Source organism: Rhinolophus hipposideros (genome assembly GCF_964194185.1).
Source record: "Rhinolophus hipposideros genome assembly, chromosome: 4".
NCBI classification, from domain to species: Eukaryota; Metazoa; Chordata; class Mammalia; order Chiroptera; family Rhinolophidae; genus Rhinolophus; species Rhinolophus hipposideros.
This window is the reverse complement of record NC_138050.1, coordinates 9,427,774-9,449,925: the sequence shown is the minus strand read 5'-3', so window position 1 is coordinate 9,449,925 and position 22,152 is coordinate 9,427,774. Positions and strand designations below refer to the sequence as shown.

Genomic DNA, 22,152 nt, shown 5'->3' with positions numbered 1-22,152 from the left:
CTTTCTATGTACCAATGACAATCAGCTAGAAAAAGGGGGAGGGATATATATCCCATTCACAACAGTAATAGTAACAATAATTTAATAATAACAATAGGAATACATTTAAAAAGATGTGTGAGGAACTTCTAAAAAAATTCTAAATATTGATGGTATGATAGGAATAGGTAGATAAATGGAATAGAGGAGCAAAACAATCTATACTAAAAAACAAGCAACAAAAAATTCCACAAATTATTATCCAGCCTGGGCAAGAATCCTTGTAATGGAAAACTTAGAAACAAATCTTGTTCTATGTGAAAACTTACTATCTCACAAAGGAAAACTTTTCAAATCAGTGTGTGCGGGGGGCAGGAGGATTGGGTTATTCAAAAACCAACCAGAAAAACGAAAACTGGTTCTATATCTCACTCCAGATACCACCATGAACTTAAATAATGAAAGACTTAAAAGTGAAAAATGAAACAGTAAGAGTACTAGAAGAAAGTATGGGCAAGCATCTAAATACTCTTAGGCTAAGAAGTTCTTTTGAACCATGACAGGAAACTGAAAGAGTCTGACAGATTTAACTAAAAACAACCACCACTACCACCAAGCAAACTAACAAAAATAAAACCTTTTGAATGTTTAAAAAATCATAAAAGATTAACACCCCTATAAAAATTAATAACAAAAAACATGGGAAAAATAACAAAAGTAGGCAATTTACCCCCCACCCCCCAAACAGATGGTAAAATACCACAGGGGAAGAATTGCAAGCAAAAATAAGTTACCGTTTTTGTGGTCTATCAAATTGGCAAAAATTAAAATCAAATCCAAAATCAAGGTTGTCGAGGCAAAACTACTGGATTTTAGCTTTGGCTTGTGTGTTGGAACGGTGCGTGGCTTTTGGCCCAAGCAGTCCCACTCTTTGTGGAGTGTTTTAAGAATAAAGTAGTCACGTGCACAAAGACATGCATCCACAGGTGATTTGCAGTCCTCTTATAACATTGAAAAAAAGGTTCAGAACATTGAACAAGAGTTGGAGCTTAGAGAACAGGATTCTGGGAGGCTGGAAAAACACACCAGGGGTGAAGGGAAGGCCACAGCTGGGCGTGCAGATAAGTGTCCAGCACACCGTCTGCTCTTCACACAGTACAGCACATCATGACTGATGGACAGTACTAAAGGCCCTTGGAAAATGTTTATGAACAAAAATAAAGAGCATACACTACATTTCACGGAGGACTAAATTTAATTCGAGTAAAACACATCTGAGACTTCACGATGATTTGGGAGAGTAAGGGACTCACATTACACACTAAGTTTCAAGTAAGTCCGTTCATTTACAGTTATTAGTAAATGTGGAAGTTTTATCCAAGCAAAGAACACACATTGTCTTTCTTTTCTGTTCTCCATCACAGCACTTCTGCAGTGCTCTGCAATGAAACACTGCTCAGTGTGGTAAAGAAACCTGGTTATCACTTTAAAAGCCATAGTTTTTAGGATGTTACCTTTTCCCAGGCAAGAGAGTTTGCATCTCGAACCTCCGAGATCACTTCAAGAACAGAGGGAAAGTATTTAGGCTTGAGATGAGTGAATTTTATATCCAGAACTAAAGGCATGAAGAAAGGAATTTTTACTCTGAATCTAATTTACGCCTAGCCTGATCCTTCATCCCAGTTGGAGCTGCCCTGGTACAGAAAGGACCCGTATAACCATTGTCTTTATCTCTTCAATGTTACATAGAGAATTGAATGCATATCCTGCATTCATTTCACATTATATGTGATATTATGTGATAAAGTTAATATGTTAAAAGTTCTCTGCAGTCTGTTTTCAAAAGACAAAATCACAATATCTACAATTTTATTTCCGTGTTTCACTAACCTGATTTTAAGAATTCTTTGTAAACATTAACAGCTATATATTATTTCATCATATGTACTATTTTAGTCAGGATATGCTAAGTTACGATGCAATAACACAAATCCTAAAATGTCAGCTTCAAACAGCACAGATCTGTTCCTTGAGCAGATGACGTGTCCCTCTCCTGTTGGTGGGCTGTTCACCTTTCGTCAGTAAGGTGAACAGTTAGGCAGGCATTCTTTTAGGGCCTCTGCCATGTGGGATGTCGCTGGTTGCTGTGCCACGGGGAAATGTGGACCACTGCACAGTGGCTCTGAAAGGCTGCAGCCTAGCAATGGGACACGTCACTTCTCCTCCACTGCTTTGGTCTAATCAAGTCAGATGGCTACAGCTATCTGCAAGGAGAAAGCAGGGCAATGCCTGTCTACCATGTGCGACGGACAGAAGTGGGATGTTGGTGAGCAGGTCTACGGACAACCATGCAGGGTGGGCATACCACAGTTTGTTTTGCCATTCCTTGAATGTTGGACTCTTTCCAATTTTTTTGTAAATGTGATTATCAAGTATAAAGCTTTATTTGGCTTTCTATTTATTTCTCCAGAATAAATTCCTAAATGTTACATTACTGGCTTAATGGTGGATAAGCTCTTTGTGTTCCTGATCCCTTCTGCCAAACCAACTTATCCTCCTATGAACAAATATGAAAACATCTATCTCGGTGTATCAATATTGGCACTAGTTTGTTGTCTTTTTTATAAAATATTTACTAACGTTATAAGTGAATCTGTCATTTTACTGTTACTCCATTTGCGTGTTTTTGTATTCTAGGAAAGTAATTGTGTGTGTATAAAATTTATATTTTCCTCTTTTGTGACTTGCCTTTTTATGTTCTTTATCCATTTTCCTCTGGGGAGTGTTGGAATTTTGTTGTTGTGATTGTTGTTTTGTTGTTTTTGTATAAGCTCTTTATGCAGCAACAATGTAAACTATTTGTCAAAAAAGTTACAGCTTTGAAAAATCAATTTGCTTGTCTGTGAGTTTTATTCATATTTTCTGAGAGAAATTCACATGTATCACTGTTCTCATTTGGAATTTCTTCCATTTATTTTTAATTTACTATCTTTCTCTAAATGAAAAACAGATATTTGCAAATATACACCATTTTTAGTGGCTTATTTCTTTCTATTTAAGTGTTTGCTCCATCTGGAGTTTATTTAATGACAGTAAATTAGTATAACAGAGAAAACTCCAGGCCAAACTCTGGCAATATGTATACTAATTCTGCCTGTGACATCCTAGGTAAATCACTTAATCCTCACTCTACTAGGTCCCTATAACACAACTCCAAAATTTGGAAAGCTTCTTAGCTTCACTGAGTGGTACCAAAATTGAACGGGCAACCTAGCCTCTGCCATTAGCCAGAATATCAGGAACAAACAAGCAAATAGAAATATGGTACTTCTATTTTGCAAACTAACGTGAAAATATGTCTCAGTTTCCATGTCCTTCTCTTCAACACCCAGTTTCTCCAGTATGATCGGTTTTGAGCTTTCCTCATCCAACTGCCAGACGCTCTGAGTAAGACCAACCCCCCACTGGCCTCTGTCTGCCCATGTCACGTGGGAGGCCCACCCTCCGTATGCCCACGGCTCAGTTTCACCACTGTTTATCCTGAGACCATCTGCTTTGTTTACATCAGGTACCACAGGAAGCTCTGGTTTCCCCGTCACTCTGTGTATACCATTTTCTGACCTCTGCTTTCTCCTTCCTATCTCTGAATTTTCTGAAACTCAGTCATCAGCGAAGTCACCTGTATTTTCATCTGCCTTCTTTAAATGTTCCCTACACTTCCTTGTCCTAACAGAAACCTGGGTCTCCAGTGAGACCTATTTCCCTTACAATCTTTTCAAACCCCTCATATAAGTGGGCCTGTATGTGTGGGTGTCTTCTCTGTTTTTCCTGCCTTTTTCCTTCTCGGGATACTCCAACTTCCATTTTCCTGACAGTGGCCCATGGCAAATCGTTACCCGCCACTGCTGAGGTCTGCAACTGGACCATCAGTCATCCCACCCAGTCCCTTGACATTTTTTACTTCTGCTTCACTTTCACTCACCAAGGCTACTCCTTTTATAATTCTGAGGAAATCAGTGATCCCACAGCTAATCTTTCCAATGCCCCGTGAAGTAGAAAGAATAATGCCCCCTCCCCCAAAGATGCCCCACCCTCATCCCAGAACCTGTGAATGTCACTTTACGTGGCCAAAGGGACTTTGCAGATGTGATTAATTTAAAGATCCTGAGATGAGGAGTTGATTGTGGAGTATCTGGGAAGGCCTTACATGCAATCACAAGGGTCCTTGAAGAAAGACACAAGGTCAAAGAGGCAAGATGGCAGTGTGAGAGGGAAGCAGAGACGGGAGTGATTCCCAGGAGCCACGGAGCAGTCAGCCTCCAGAAGCTGGACGATGTGAGGAACGGGTTCTCCCCTAGAGCCCCCAGAAGGAACAAGCCTTGCGAACACACCGATTTTAGCCCCTTAAGAATCATCTTGGACTTCTGATCTCCAGAACTGTAAGAGAACAAGTTTTTGTGCAGTTTTAAGTCACTACGTTGTAATAACTTGTTCCAGCAACAACAGAAATACCCTCGGGCCTCTCGATTCCTTGACCTTCTCTTCTTCAGTGACATTGTCCTTGGCCCTGACTCTTACTTTCATGGTCACAACCCAGACCTGTCATTACTCTAACTGAAACCCCTCCCTAATACTACTTTTAAGTACTCCTTTCCTCAGCCATCACTTCCTATCTTTTCTGCTCACTCTCTTGCGTTCCTTATCTCAAACTCCACTAGGACCTGGAAATCCAGTGAACCTACGACTGGTCACCATGCCGCAATTCCCTCGTGTGCTCACCATTCTCTTTACCCAGTTCAATCCCAAATCAGTCATTACAATAGCTCTGCATACCCCTTAGGTCCATTGTCTCTTCGTGTCACTATACTCGGCAAAACCACAGCTGTGCTTAGAGCTCAGCACCTCACCTGCACAGCTGCACGTGGCTGGGCAAGGCACACAACCGCCCCAAGGCGTGTCTCACTGCGAGTTCGCGGCACTCACCTCAGTGAGCCCTCAATGCCGGCAGGCAGCACATCACAGGCCTCACTCCCCGACTCGCCCATTCTCCAGGAAAACCATTTTATGCAGGCTCCTCTTTCCTCCAATGCCAGCACTACTGTCCACTGTCACTCGCAGCAGGTGGCTGTGCCTCCTACGGCACTGACTAGCAACCCAAAGGAATCTGCAGAGTCGCATCTGTCCAGTGCCTGTACCTTTGCTCTTTGCTCATGGGCTCCGCAGATGATTGTCTGTGCTTCTGAAAAGGCTAAACCCTCTGCAAGTATGAAAGCACCCGTCCCCTCTCACCCACTTCAGGGAGTTTCCCACCGTTTGTCTATACTGATTTTTCAGTCTTAGTAGATATTTCCCACTAGCTTATACCTGTTATTTCTCTCATTAAAAATCAGTCTTAGTAGATATTTCCCACTAGCTTATACCTGTTATTTCTCTCATTAAAAACCAAATGAAATCAATCAAACTAACAAACAAACAAAAAAACGCCTCTCTTTACCCTGCACTTGTTCCAAGTTCAATTTTTCTCCTTCTTTCACAGGAAAACACCAGAATTGCCAATACTCACTGTCTCCAATACCTTTCCCTCCATTTTCTCTTGAAACCCACTCCACTTAGCCCCTGCCCCACCTTGCCATTGAAACTGTTCTCATCCAGGGCACAATGGCCTTCGTTGCTAAGCCCAACGGTTAACTTTCAGTCCTCAACTCTCGAGACCTAAAGGTACCACTTGGTACATGAATCACTCATGCCCCCTTTAAATACTCTTCAGGTGGTTTCCGGGATATCATACTCTCTTACTTTTTTCCCTCCCTCACTGGTTTCTCTCTGTTATTCTCTTTTCTTGGTTCCTCCTTATTTCCCATCCCTCCAAATGATAGCCCACGGCTCATCTTGTAGGCATACCTTTTTCTATTCATACTCACCCTTAAGGGTGATCTCACCCACAGCCTTGGCTTTAGATACAATCTCTGTGTGGATAACTCCAAATTGATATCTCCAGCACAGACAGCTCCTCTGAACATTGGATTTACATATCCCCCTGCCTATGTGAAATCGTCTCTTATTCGTCTAATAGACATCTCAAAGCTTAGTATTTCTAAAACTGACCTCCTAAGCACTGTCTAGGACCTACTCTTGCTATTGTCTTCTCCATCTTAATGGCAACAGCACCCTTCTGGCTGCTCAAGCCAAAACTCTTGCAATCACTCTTGATTCTTCTCCCTCTCTTACACTCCACACTCAATCTGTCAGTCCTCTGCTTGAAAGTGTCAATCAAAAAAAAAAAGTTTACGTTGTAATAAAGAATAAAAATCATTTATTTGAGCCAAGGATTGCAATCTGAGAGACACAGATTCAAGGAGCAACCCAAACCACGCTCTGGAGAAAACGAAAAAGGCAGGGTTTATATAAGGTAAAAACCACAGGCTGGAACAAAAGAACCTTTTCCTATTGGCTACTTAATACGGTGTGATAGCTAGACCAGAAAGGATTAGTCAGATCAGGATAATGAAACTCCGAGGTAAGCGCTGGCATGGAAATGGGGCAAGTTCCAGGATGTACTTCCACAAGCCAGGCCTGAAAGTCCAGACCTTATCCAGGGTGGACATGCCAGACCTTTCAAGGTCTGAAAGTCCAGACCTCATCCGGGATCCGGGGTGGACGTCAGTGTGGCCTCCCTAGTACCCTTAGGGCCCCCTGACATTAGGACTCTGGTTTAGATATTTCAGTTCACAAAACCCTCTTATGGCTTCCTAGTTCATCCAGATTAGAGCCAAAATCGTTACACAAAGAGGACATTCAAGTGGCCTAGAAACATAGGAAGAAATGCTCAGTACCATTAGTCATGAGGGAAGTGCAAATTAAAACCACAATGAGATAAGGTCCCACCCCCAGAATGGCTGAACTTAAAAGGACTGGCAATACTTAGTACTGGACGGGATGTGGAGCAAATGGTACATCCAAACCTTGCTGGCGGGTATGTACCTTAGGAGAACTACTTTGAAAAGCTGTGCGGCAACAGCTACATTAAGACTAAACAGAAGTAGACCCTGTATCATTCCTGGGGAGACACTCAACAGAAATGAATGCTTACATCCACAATACAGAAACATTCATAGGCATTTCATTCATAATAACCTCAAACTGGAAATAACTCAAATATCCATCAATAATGGAATAGATAAAAAAGTCATGGGACATTAAAAATGAAATACTCGAAAGCAATGAAAAAGAACAGATGAATGAAACATGCAACGGATGGATCACACAGACATAATTTTGCATAAAGAAGCCAGATACAAAGAACACATAGCATTCCAGGGCACGTACATGAGGTGCAGAACAAGCAGAACTATTGGTAACCTTGTGAGGGAGGTGTACTGACCAGGAGAGGTCTGCAGGGGCCTTCTCAGGGACTGGAAATGTTGCATGTCTTCATCTGGGTCGTGATTGCACAGGTGTATACATGGAGCTGTGTATTAGAATTTGTGTACTTTATGTAAGTTATGCCTCAGTAAAAAGGTAAAAAAAATCTTCTATAAATATTTTTGGGCACCTACCATGCATAAGTAACTGTGCAGGGCCCTGAAGAAATAACAAAGGAGTCAGAAATGGGCCTTGCTCTTAAGTGAATTTCACTCCCCTTGGGAAGACAGAAATTAATCAAATGCATCAAGAAATTATAAACTGGGATGACCGATATGACGGCAAAGATCCCAGTGCTGTGAGATGTATAAAAGAGGCACTGACCAGGTCTGAAGAAGCGACATTTCTAGAAAGTGAGGAGAAAAGTGTTCCAGGAAGAGGGAAACAAGTGGCAGAAAGGAGGTGCCAAAGGAGACACGGTGTGTTCGGCTGGACAAAGCCAGAGTGACCAGACCACTCAGGAACTCGTGGGTGGTGAAGGCCTTGGCCTTTAATTAAAGAGCAATGGAAGCCACGGAAGGGCATTCAGGGGAGGGGTGCCGTTATCAAGGCTGTATTTAGAAAAGATCTCACTGACAGCTGTGTGGATCTGAGAGAGGAAAAGCAGATACAGGAATACTCATCACGGGAGAACTGTACTTGTCCAGTCTAGAGTTAGCCCATCTGGGAGAAAAGGCAGGAAGAACAGCAAGGGAAGGGAGTTAGTGACAACTGCAGAGTTGATGGATCTTTACATTTAACAGAAGTAATTCTATCTTCTACTCAGTGTGTGAGAAACAAGTTACATAGGGTGCGTCTAGGGAAAGGGGCCAAAGGCCAGGAGGATAGGAGGAGGAGGGAGACTTTCTCCCGGAAACCATCGTATACCTTCTGATTTTCAGTCACGTGCACACATTACTTAGAATATAATTAAAACATAACATTAATATCACTCAACTGGAGGCTTCCTTATATATCGCTAAGGTTGTCCTTGGAGTCCCAAAGACATAGAGGTAAACAGACATTGGAACAAGCCCTCTGGGCTCACAGTCACCGTGGGAGAGAACATGATGTACCTTAGAGAATCACCAGAGAAAAAGCTTCCTAAAATGTAAATGGCTTAAAATCTGAAAGATACATGTGTGTAAGTTAAAATACAAAGTTTACCTGGTAAAGAAAGAACTTCTAATATGCCGGATTTTTATTTCATGATATCTAGCCTATGCGAATTTGCATACAGAACAGAAATAGCACTATTCATGAAAACCAAGACAAAATTGAAAGTTGGTGACTTGGCTCAAAGGACTACATTATGAAAACAACCCGGGTAGTCTTATAATATCCTCATGTTTTAAATCAGTGAAATCTAGAGTTGCAGCTGTCCCACAAACTGAAACCATATAAATTTTTAGAAAATGAGTCAATCCTGAGATTAAAGTTTCAATTTATAACACTTCTGTGTTTTAGTTACAAAGTCATAAATAAATCTAGCATGACAGAGAAGGTAAATATTTTCTCAGTTGTTTATGCAGCCAAAGAGGAAAGGAATTTAACATGCAATTAACCACTTAGGTTTTTCTAGATGTGCACCATATGGTCGTTGTATTTAAGAAAAACAACAAAAAAAGCAAAACATTGTTTTGTTTAATCTAGCGTTTGCTTAGCAACATCAAACACTCTAAACGAGTGCAACCTGGACAGCACCGTCACCTCACAGGAGACTTCTTTCCATTCTGACAAGAGCTGGGGCTTCAGCATAAGAGGAAATAGAAGTTCTTCCCCAAGAAGAAAACAAAGCAAAACAAAACATCACACTAAATAGGAGGAATGAAGACTGTTACCAAATAATTTGATTCCCTGGAGAGAAAATGATGAACTTTTTTACTACCCTGAGGCTCTAGTTTTATTGCTTAATAGACAGATTTTTTTTTTTTACAAGTTAAAAAATAGAGACCCTTATGCTATTCTTTAAATTGACATCTGAACAAGTGTGAGGTAAGAATAGCAAAGGTCCAAAGCAGACCTCAGATTTCTCTATAAAGACTCCCACGTGATCATGGTTTCTCTGACCAAACTTAGTTTAAAAATAACTAACTGAAAAAAATCTGATTGCCATTTTAATCTAGATGGTAGAAATCATTTAATAGATAAGTATTTCTTACTTTAGTGCTTTACATAATTATTCTAAAATTAAAGCTTTTTAAATAAAATCATCATCACTTGATGCTACATGAGGTCAATAAACTTTGATACAATTTTCTAGTAACAAGTGAACTACAATTGTGAAATCTATGAAAAGTTTTGAAATACACATCTAAAATTAAATATATGGAAACATAATATTTAACCTGCTTGACTGTACCAATGCCAGGTATCTACATGGATTTTCATATATATATATATATGATTTTCATAAATGTGTATCGATGTATACATATACATACATATATATGTATATATATATATATATATACATATATATATGAAGTACACACACACACACACACACACACACATATATTTTGAAGAAAGAAGTTCTCCAAAATTGACTGTCAAGTAAACAGGAAAGAAAAACTATAGTAATAAATCAAGGTCATAACACCCAAACTGTGTGCAGCAATGCATTTTCTCATGGTGGGTGTTCTTGGTTATTTTTCTGCTTTTTGAGACCATTAAAACACAAAACAAAACTCTACATAGTAAAGTAAATATGGTAAGATCTCTCAAAACCCGTCTGCACTCTTCCATTATATTGATCTCATCCCCGCATTCCCACCTCTACGTGGTTAAGAGGTCTGTTTGAAAGTTAATCTGGGATGAGCATACTGTAAAAACAACTGGGTGTACCGCTGCTTGCACTCCATCTCCCAACTGGGAAATTAGTGGTTACTTTCCTTTGCATATATAATCATGACAACAGCAATGTCAGCTTATAATCTGCTCTAAAAATTGAGCAATTTCAACATGAGAAGCCCTCAAATTACACGTAAATTGTATGCTAAAAGTTTATTTATTAGTCTGTTATTTTGGAATTCAGAACACACATCCCCCCCCAAAAAAAAGTCATATAAATGACATTCCAAGCTACCATAGACTCAGTGTAACCCTAAAATAACAGAGAAGAACAGAGCATTATACTATTGTAATTGGAGTAGTAGAAACAGAAAAGAAACATGTTTAAAATTCTGTTTTCTGCTGGTACTTGAAAGAAAAGCTGTTCCAATTAAAAGACCTTCTCTGGCCTCTGTCTGATCCAGTGTGTGCCCGTTGCTTAAATATTCCTCCAGGTCGTCTCCTAGATTTCAGCCAATTTTCCCTGCTTCCTGCTGTCCATGGCCATCGGAGTCTCTCTCCTGGGCTAATAACTCCCAAACCTGCATAGCACCAGCCTTGATCTGGTTCTGGGCTCCTGGCCATGGTTCCAACAGCTGCTCACAGACATCTCCACTTGGCTGTTCTACTGTCACTTCAAACTAAACGTATCCATCTTTGTAGCCCTCACTCCATAAAGCAGCCACCCCTCCTGTACCTCACTGAATGCCATCCCCATCCCCACAGACAGCCCCCATCAGACCGTGGGGGTCGCTCCTCACTCCTTTTCCTTTAGCACCACCTCCCAATCGATCACACATCAACACCGAGGTCTGGCTGACAGCCTGCCTGAGCCTCTGAACCACACTTCTACTCTGTCTTGTCGTCTTTTTTTATCTCGCCTAACCTCCAGTGTCTAGCTAGTACCATGTCTCCATGAATGCCCACTGATGCAGCTACCACATCAGCGAGGATGAGGAAGGATGTAGGAGCCTGACGAAAACATAAAGGGCACCTCTTCGCAGGAATATTTCAGGAAAAACACTCCCTCTGGAAATTAAAAATTAGGGTCCCCACACATGTCCTTGTTTTAGCTGCATTACGTATCCGAATGTCTCAATCTGATCAACTTTTATGTTCAGTCCATCTGCTCAGAACTCAAAGCAATTCGAGGGGTTCAAGGAATATTTTACTTAATAATGAAATGTTTCACAGCCAGCTGGAAATGATGATAATTATGTATACACGCCCCCAAACAAGCCATTTCTAATATAGGCTTAATGAGGGCAAGGATTTGGGTTTGTTTCATTCATTGCTACACATATCATCTAGGCAGTGTATAGCACATAGTAGGTACTTAAAAAACATGTATTATAAACATACTATATAAACTATCTAAAATAACTTACAATTGTTATCTAGAATATAAAGAATACAATTGAACTAATATATACAAATATATGAATTGGGATTTGGAAATGGTTTTCTTTATACTAAATAACAGACTGCTCTTTGATATGTCTGAATAAATTTAGCACAATTTTCAGCTGTTTGTTCTAATAAGAGGGTGTGCTACAGACAGAAAATTACACTTAATGTGAAGTACATGTATCACTTGTGTATAATTAGAGATCAGAGGAATAAGTCTGAATAGAAGTCTGTCTCCAGTAGCAGCAGCGTTTTTGAAATGATGCGCCTTGAGCAGTTCGCAGCCAATCAGCAATGTGCCTCAATAAGCCTGCAGCACATGCTCACCCCAAAGACGTACAGGTAAGCAGTGTGCGCAGATTACCTAAATCCCCATCTCCCGACCTCGGGTAAACTGGAATCACTGGTGTGCCACTTTTAATCGGCGTCACACTATGCTACTATATTATGAGCTTTACGCTGGATACAAAAAGGAAGCATAAATGTGGAGTGAACGCTATTCACAAGAAACACGTCTTCCTTTCACATTCTTTGCTGGTGTTTGTTCTGACAAGAATAATGACCAGATATCAGCACATCACTCAATCTCAGAAACTGTTTTCCTAAAATAATTCTTTCTAGTGTTAACAACTTTTATTCTATTAAGACAGTAAATTCTAAATTATGAATGGACAAGAAAGACAATCTTTTCAGACATTACTGTGATATCTGCATGAAGTAAAGATTTCCTTATTCTGTGCACATTCCCGTTCTCAGTTTGTCATGAGTAAAGGACAAAGAAGGTCTCACAGGCACCAAGATGTCGTTCCAGGACACTGCTACTCCGAGAACAGCTGTGAAAGAGCCATGGAGCTACTACCAAAAGTCCTAAGGATACAAAATTAGTGCAAAACACGGCAGCCTATCAGTAGAGTCTGTCGTTCATGTTTTGAACTTGAGAAATACTCATTAGGACAGAAATGCAGGATCGTAAGGTTCTAACGGTAAGGTTTCATCCCAGACCTTCCCAGATATGACTGTCTCTCAACTGCTTCAGAGGGGGGTGAGTAACAATGTAAAAATATAAACCCGAATACTATAAAAATAAAAATACAGCAGTTTCAACTCTCTGAATCCAAAATGAGGGGGAGATGCAATCACATGGGAATAAAATATTCTCAGGAGAAGAGATGGTCATTAATATAAGAACATGTCACTCACTCTACTCTAAATAGAAGTGGTAACAATAGAAGACTAACCTGTTGGTGTATGCTGTAAAATTGCCCTCTATTTACAATTGAGTGGAAGCTTTTGGTTTTCTACCATCAAACTACTGTTAGATGCTAGAAAAGTACATTTTAAATGTGTCTATATGTTATACAGAGTGATCTACCATTCACATAAATGTTAATAAATTGCTGGCATAATGAAGCTATTGATTCACTTGAAAAATAAGCATCCATCATTTCTTGTGATAGAGAGAGCCCTGTTCGATAGTAATATAATTGCAGAATAAGCGCAGAGTTTTCCAAAATCTGCCCTATATAGAGAGCTAGTGCCTGAATGAATACCTCCACGGTTAGTAAGTTTGGAAACAGCAGTAGAGACTCATAATTCTTTAGCATACTGCAAGTTCTGAGAAGACCTGTAGGAAAGAAGCCATTTAACATTATTTAAACTAGTATTTCTCAAACATAAATGATGGGACACTTTATCCCCAAGATGAGTTATTAATGCTCTTAGAGAAATGCTAATACCTTTATAATCATCGTCTAAAAGTTTAGACCACGTTATGTACGTATAATTTGTACAGACCCTATAAACGTTATGAATACTCTGTGAGTTGTTTACATTATATTTTCCTTTTCTCATTGTTTAGTTTGAGGGAATAAAATGATTCATTTGAGAGAAAGAATTTCTGGAGCTAAGTTTACAGGAGGAAAACTGTCAGTCACTCTTTTGGCCCGCATGGGAAGACGTGCTCAAGTCACCCTGTACTCCCAACACTCTCGCTGAAAACCTTGCAGTCATGCTTGAGCCATACTTTTCACTCATTACCCCCGTCCACTACCTGGTGTTACTGAGTGTCCCTGCTACATTCTCCTCAAGCCCATTTCAGTTTTTCCTTCTCCATGGCCACTAACTTAGTTCAAGCCACCATCAGCTTTCGCCCAGGAGCTGGAATAACTTCAACTGGTCTCCCTAAATCCATGCTTTATCCCACACACCACAGTCAGAACATTAACCTTTTAACAGTGAGAAATATTTATTACATACCAAGAATATATTTCTCTCAGCCATAAAAAATTAAATCTTACCATTTGCGACAACATGGATGAACCTAGAATGTATCGTGCTAAGTGAAATAGTCAGAGAAAGACAAAACCATATGATCTCACTTATATGTGGAATCCAAAGAACAAAATAAACAAACAAAACAAAACAGAGACAGACTCATAGATACAGAGAACAAACTGATGGTTGACAGATGGGAGAAGGGTTGGGTTGGGTGACAAAGGGAAAATAATTAGAAGTACAAACTGGTAGTTACAAAATAGTCATGGGGATGTAAAGTACAGCTTAGGGAATATAATCAATAATAGGATAATAACTGTATAGTGCCAGGTGGGTACCAGACTAACTGGGGGATCGCTTCATACATGATGTAAATGTCTAACCACTACATTGTACAACTGAAACTAACATAAAATAATATCAAATGCCAACGGCAACTGGAAAAAAAGTAATGCATATGCACTTCAGCAAATGGAGAAAACATCTAGAAGAATGTAAAAAAAATGTTATCCATGTTTTAATCTTAGAGGTAACTGCAGTTGTTTTTCTATGTTTATGTGTTTTTTCTTTTTGTCATTACATAGTTGGTATCACACAGTTTATAAAATTTTATATGCTGCCTTTTCATTTATCATTATATTAAAGACACTGTTACATGTTTAAAAAACAATGTATTTCTACTAAGGTAGAAAGAATGACAAAATTATCAATCATATACCTACATTCTTACTTTAAGAAGTAAAATATTTCTAATACTTCCGTGATCCCATTCCTTATTCCAGTGGTAAGCACCATCTGAATTTTGTGCTTATTTCTTCATTTTTCTTTATAGTTTTACTACATTATGTATATATCTATGATAATGTACTGCTTAGTTTTACGTGATTTGGAATTTTATTATAAATGTAGATTTAATTCTTCTGAAACTTATATTTGCTACTTTACATTATGCCTGTTAAGTTTATCATCTGTGTTCTTCAGTTTCTATTGCAGAACAGTATTTTAGATGATGAAAACGCCATAAGTTATTTACCCATTTTCCTATTGACCATCACATTGGTTCTTTCTAGAATCCCATCCTCTCCCTTTGTTGCCATTTACAAATAGTGCTGTTATAAAACCTGTCTATTCTTAACATCTGGTACATAAGTGTAGGTTATGTATAGGAACTGAATGGCTCGGTCACAAGTTATGTCCACCTTCAGCTTAATTGTTTTCCAAAGTGATCACACTAAGCAGGCACTCCTACCCACATGTGAGAGGACCTGTGACTCCACACCGTGTCAACACTGGGCACTGTCAATTGTTCTATTTTTGCCCAAATGGTGAGAGTAAACTCGTATCCTCATGTGGCTTTTCTTAGCACTCCCTAATTAATACTGAGGTCATTTTGTAGGGCTTACTGCCTGTCATCTGCCCAAAGCACTTGAAAAACATTCCAAGATGGTACAGTTTATGGACTGTGTTTTTTTAATCACAATAATAAAGTAAACAAACAAAAAATACATATCCTTTTTTTCAGTTACATGTGTTGAAAATATCTACTTCCAGCCTGCAACTTTTCACTATTTTTTAAGTTTTTTGGGTTTTTTTTGATGAACACAAGATTCAGATATTAATATAGTTGAATTCATTAGTCTTTTGTTTTATGGTTTATGTCTTTTGTATTGTATATATAAGACGGTTTGAGCAAGTCTAAAAAGGAAATATCAGAAAGACATGCTTTCACATTATCTCTAAAAATTTAGATCATTACTTCTCACGTTTGGGTCGTCACCACCCTATGTTTGCGTGCAGTTTGAGACAGAGATCCACGTTTCATCTTTACCTTATGGATGATCAACGGCTCCAGCACCATTTTAAAAAAAACACAACAGTCCATTCTCCGTCCACAAATTTACAGTGCTATTCAGCTTAGGTTCACGAGTCCGTAAATGTGTGGAGACTGCTTTTGGGTTCTGGGTTCTGTTCCATCGTTCTATTTGTCCATTCCCACACCACTGTTACACTGTCGTAATTTTTACAGGTTTGTTTGAACACTAATCCTGACTGGGCAAGTCCACCAACTTGCTGTTCTTCAAAACTGCCATGGCTAGTCTTGGGCCATTGCTCTCCCATAAAAATCATACAGTCAGCTTGTTAGGTTCAAGCAAACAAACGAAATTACATTACATTAAATGTATGGATGAACTGGAGAAAAATTGATATATTAAATTTTCCTATCTATATATATGGTTCAGTTCTTCATTTATTTAAGATTTTGAAAATAATGATAATTCACTTTTTTTTTTATTCTTTTTTAGTAGGTATCTCATATTTTCATTGCCATAATGGTATCTTTAAATTTTTTTTCAGTTTGTTTCTGGTAAACACGAAAGCAATTTTTAAGTAATGATTATTTATCTAGAAAAGGTGCCAACCTCTCATTAATTTTAATAATTTACCTGTAGAAACTTTTGACTTTCTCAGGAAGCAACAAATCACCTGCAAATAATGACAGTTTTGTTTCTTTCTTTCTAATGCTTATATCTCATTTTCCTTATCTCACTACCCTGATGAATGTTGCATTGAAGAAACCCAATGAGTATCCTGGTCTTATTCTTAATTTTTATGGGAATAAAATTCCCATAGACTTGATGCATTGATGAATGAAGAAATGCTTGCCCCTATCTTTCTTAAGCCTCATAATGATTTAGTCATGCCTTGTTTTAGAAGAAAATGCAGAAGTTTCTATGTAGGAAAACTAGAGTATTTGTGCAAATCTAAACAAACTCTCAGACATAAAAAAGAATGGCAAGCCATAAAAGAATGTCTTTCTTCTCTAAATGTAACCATGATTCTTCTAAAGAACACTTAAAACAGTTTACACAAAGAGCTAAACGGCTACTGACCATAAAGGGGGTATAATAGCAGTAAAGTGACAAATGCTTGTATTTTCTCAAAAGGAACTAGGACAGGGACCTGGACTTATTTAATAAAACAATCCTTTTTAATTGATTACTGATAGCTAATTCAGAACTTGGTTGCCACTGTTAACTCATCTTTGTATATTTAATTATTAACACAGAAGACACCTGGAAGGTAAGGAAGTCTGACTTCTCTTCCAGTTGAAGTTTTGCAGCATTAGGAAGCATCCCAGTTCCTCCTAATTTTGGTTTTCCTGTGACTTCACTACTTACTGGTCGTGAATGTTCTGTAAACTAGAAAAGCTATTAAAATCTAGGCAATTGTTATTATGATTTATTCCACTGATGAATTGCATACTTATTACTACAAATTTTCACTAATGCAGATAATCCAGAGCTGAATAGCATAAAGCATTAGAACAATAAATTACATATAAGGTCATAAATAGGTATGGAGTATGATTAGCACTATATGTCTGGAGCTTATGCTTAAGCTCCTAAGACAATCATAAACTGCTGATAAGAGTATTGTGAAGATAAAATACCCTGTTACTTCATGTGCCTGGTAAATATGAACTATTCCCATACATGTCTGAGTGTTAGGAATTGAAGAGCTAGTGGACACATACTTTACTGATTAACTTAACCTCTTAGTACAAAATGTGCTGGTATCCAATATTGTAACAAATGAAAGCACATTTGCTTGGCATTTTAGTTTACAGAGCACTTTCAAACTAGCTCTCTTTTGGTTAGACTGGCTAAGTTAAAAGGACAAAAGCCTGGACCTACTAGTAACCACTACTCCATCGAGTCAGGGCAGCATGCTCGAGAACAAAACAAATTCAGAGAAAAGAGCTGAAAAATGGAAAGAGAAACATTTCTAACAATACTGTGCAAGAGCTAACTAGATCCAACTTACCTGAAACCAGATATATGCCTCTACCTTTCAGTTATGAGACTCAAAAAATTCCCTTTTCTGCGTAAGCCAATATAAGTTGGGTTTCTATCACTTGTAACTGAGAGAGTCCTGAGGAATATGAAGGAGTCAGTCACATTGCTAACTGTACCAGCCAGTATTCTTTTGACCACGCTCAGCTTCCTCACAGGAACCTTGGAGCACTGAAAAAAGCTTGGCTTTAGAGGTTGGTTTTGAATCCCAGCACAATCAGTTACTACCTACATAATCTTGGACAGACATATGTGTATGAGTCGCAATATGAGCTCTAAATATGGGGATATTGTAGAATTTATAGGCTGTTTTGAGAGTTAAATTAGAGATTTGTTTGCAAAGCAGTTAAGAGTCTGGCACCTAGTATTCAATAAATGATAACGATACTCCTGCCCTCTATCCTGACAGGACACTAAATGAGATAAGATATGCAAAACATCTATTATAAGCCCTGATACAAATAAGGTACTCAATAAGTATTCATTCTCTTTGCAATGAAAATGATTATGATTGATAATCACATTCATTTTATGTTGCTAACCACTTTTCTCATCACAGAAGAGGGGTGGCCGGATGGCTCAGTTAGTTAGAGCGAGAGCTCTCAACAACAAGGTTGCCAGTTCAATTCCCTCCATGGGATGGTGGGCTGTGCCCCCTGCAACCAAAGATTGAGAACGGCAACTGGACTTGGAGCTGAGCTGTGTCCTCCACAACTAGACTGAAGGACAACAACTTGGAGATGATGGGCCCTGGAGAAACACTCTGTTACCCAACAAAAATTTAAAAAGAAAAAAGAAGAATACAGACTAATGCCAATGACGTTTACCCTCACTTTCCTAGGAATCCAGAAAAATACTGCTGGTAGGAGGAAAATAAGCACATGTAAATGGACAGTTGGAGACATTATGTGAGCCAGGCAATTTCTAGCATTTGCCCCAGGTGAAACCACCATGTAAAGGTAAGGATTCCAAGTTCTGCAAGGGGGAAGGTGATCACAGCCTACTCACTGACAGATACGCTAGCAGAACCATTCAATGGCACATAACAGGATCAAAATGCTAGACTCACAGTGTTTGGAACATATGGTAAGCCATAAAATTTTTCCTGTGTTTCCTTGAGAATGTCTGTGGTTGACCTCCTGAGGGGATGCTTCCCATGGTAGATTTGATCCAAAGTGGCATAAAAGACCTAGACAGATAAAAACATCTATTTAGTTTGGGTAGTCCATCCTTACAGCTAAGATGTGGCTAACCAAAGATGTTATAAGTGTCCCAGAATCATAGTTTTAAATCACAGTTGAAAACATTCACAAATATAGATGTATATGGCTTGAGATGTGTTTTGTTCAACATTTAAGACCAGGTCAATGATGAAAAGGAAAGCTCTCAAACTTTCCCAGTTAAAGATATTAAAGAATCTTGAGTTGTTGGGTTTCTCATGGTGAACGTATCTTTAAATGTTGCATAATTATGGTATACTCCTGAAACTAACCCAATGTTTTATGTTAGCTAAGTTTTTAATAAAAATCTTAAGAAAAAAAAAGAGAATTGAACCTTATCTGTAATGCACTCTTTACACACAATGTAAAAAATTAAATTTGTGACTACAAAACTGGAATTTTGCCTCTCTCTATATAGGCAGTAAATATAGTTGGAAATATGTAAAATAAAGATATAACTTGTGACCCCCTCCCTCCCTCCCATGACCTAACAAATGCTGCTTGATTTCTTCCTGGAATCCTGTATATCTTAAATGAGAGAAATGAAGGGGTCAGAATCCTAGTTTTGTAATGAGAGGTAAAGAACATAGATAGGTGGGGTGAGGTGGAGAAAGGAATAGCAGTCTATATCTGGTGAAGACAGATGTTACAAAGAATTCTGGTGCAGCTGTTGGAGAGTCTGCAGTTAGGGTGAAGTCAGTCCCCACACCTGGTGTCAGGAGGTACAAAGGAAGCAGCTGCTGCACAGAGGCAATTCCGGCTGAAGGAGGTGACCAGGAGAGAAGGATCATTCACCTCTGGGTAGTAGGGACTGGCCATTGAAACATAATAGCAGCAGAATAAAGCATTAGAAAAAGTTTGAACAAGAAATCTGCTGCTTGTAGAGTTCTAAACATTAATTTTGCATAAAATCTGAAGTAAAGATAAAGTGTTTTTTGACTTGAATATTAGCATTGTTTAGAGTTCACCTGGAGCAAGAAAGTAGAAAATGCTTTATTTTAAAGGAAAAATTCTGATGTGCAATTATGTTTCTGATATGCATCTTTCTGATTCAAAAATGGAATTTGTAGAGAATGTGCAGCTGTTGACTTGAAAGAAGTGAGGATTAGTTTGGATAAAAGAAAAAATTTAAATGACCTCTAGCTTCTGGCTTCATCTAGATATAGAATTATGGTTCTAAATTATAAAGTCAAGTTTAAACCTTCCCTAGAAAAATACAGACATTTCCTAAATATAAATATTGCTTTACTCTAACTGGTAATCCAAACATATAGCTAAATACAGCTCTCTCAATTCTATATTCTATAATGAGTAACAATACGTAAAGATAATCAGAGGAGTCAAAATTACCATCCATGTTTTGTCTATATTCTAACAGAATAAATTATTAGGAATTGAAACTCAGATTCTAACCTCAACTGAGGCTGTTTTCTTTGTCCCAATCTATAAACAAACAATAATTCAAGAGTTTCATTCTTTTAATTGTACCTTTCACAAAAGAAAGGCATAAGCATGGAATGACTTATTTAATTATAAAAACAGAGCAAAATAAATTAAACATGCATGCATTTCACACTCATTTGCTGATAAACAAAACAATTCTAAAACGATGAGCCTATTTGCCCACCCAGGGAGTCATGCATGCCTGGCACCAAGATCCTTAGAGCCACAGAAAATGAAAAGCCTATTTTTAAAACAATGCATGACAAAAATTCACAATTTTAAAAATACTGTTTATAACCCCTTAGAAATCTGACACAGTTCCTTTCCACCCCTATTTGTCTCCTCTGTACAAGGGGACTTTTGTATAATATGAAAGCTGGCAAAAGTGACTCCTCTGGCCAGAGTTCCCCTTTCTCCCTCTCCCTCTGGACTCTTCTCTCTTCCCCTCTTCTCTCTCTTTCTCTCCCCCGCCTTTCTTCCTCTCTCCTTCCCTCCTTCTCTCTCAAGGAGTTTATTGTTTTTAGAGGATGGGAGGAGTGGAAGCTTAGTTTTCTATTTTAAAAGAAAATCATTGGAACAATTGATCAAAACAAAGCCCTTTTAAGCTACACTTCTACTAGAGTTATCAGCAAATCAAAAGACTCTTGTCACATAATGCTAATTTTTCAAATAATTCTGAAATCCTTTTTAAATTACATTGATATGAAGAGACACTAAACAATGTAAACCAAATGTAAGTTCATGGTTTTGTCTATAGTAGGCATTTCTTCACTGAAATATGAATTTAAAGTACAACAAAAACAAAGCTCATTCATTACTTTCTAGGGACTAAATTTTACAAAACTACAAAGCAATTAAAGACTGGCTAACTTTTAAATAGGTAACTGGATCATTATACAGCGACTATTTTGAGATGTCTGAGATGAAAGATGGGTGTTTAGACTACGTTTATGTAACTCTCAAGATCTGATGAAGACTAAGAATTCCATAAACAATCTCAGTAATTACAAATAACATAAACATCTAGTATCGTGTCGACCTGACATCCAGATGGATCATAAAATCTTTCTAGTCTCCATATGTACACCTGGAAAATTGGTTTTGAATATTATCAGAAACTAACAGTCATTACTCTTTAAATTTCAATCTGAAAACCAAAATTTAAAAAAAGAAACAAAGTGAGTAACAATATAAAGTTGGTTGCTGAAATGTATGATTTAGAAGTCATGTAACTTTTCCAAGCTTTGATTTTTCCAGACTGAAATTAGAAAATGTCCTTAACATCTGCTTCATAAGGACAGTGTGAGGATTGAATGAGTCAATTTTGGTCAAGTTCTTTGAACTCAGATGAAAGATGTTTTAGAAGCATAATTATTATAATAAATGTGTAGCATTGGCAAGAATTTAAAGTTATATATTTATTTTGAAGAATTACTCTGGAAAACTTCAGAACAAAGGTACGTATGTACATACCTGAAGTTGCATATCAGCTGCGGCACAAATCTTTTTAGATTCACAAAGACGAGACACCATATTTTTGGGCATTGACTTGAAAAACAAAAATAATATATATGTGAGTAAATTGCTTAATAAGTCATTGCACGTTACTTATGAGGCAGAAAAGTTAAAAATAACATCAAATGAAAAAATAATAGAATTTCATTGTGGTTTAAAATAACAACTTTGAAATATTTTAGTAGAAAAGGTAACAAAGGATGAAGATATTTCATTTAAATTCAAAA

The 22,152-nt window shown here is 38.1% G+C and overlaps 1 protein-coding gene across 3 annotated transcripts in view; it reads right to left on the bottom strand.

Annotated features, from left to right (window-relative positions):
• MIPEP (mitochondrial intermediate peptidase) overlaps positions 1-22,152 on the bottom strand; it is a 198,527-nt gene that overhangs the window by 82,864 nt on the left and 93,511 nt on the right. For all 3 annotated transcript variants that reach the window (XM_081045712.1, XM_081045714.1, XM_081045713.1), the window contains exons 15-16: positions 21,884-21,958; positions 18,817-18,936 (exon numbers count right to left, since the gene is read on the bottom strand). In XM_081045712.1, the coding sequence (XP_080901838.1) occupies positions 18,817-18,936; positions 21,884-21,958 (195 nt within the window). The remainder of the gene's footprint in view (positions 1-18,816; positions 18,937-21,883; positions 21,959-22,152) is intronic.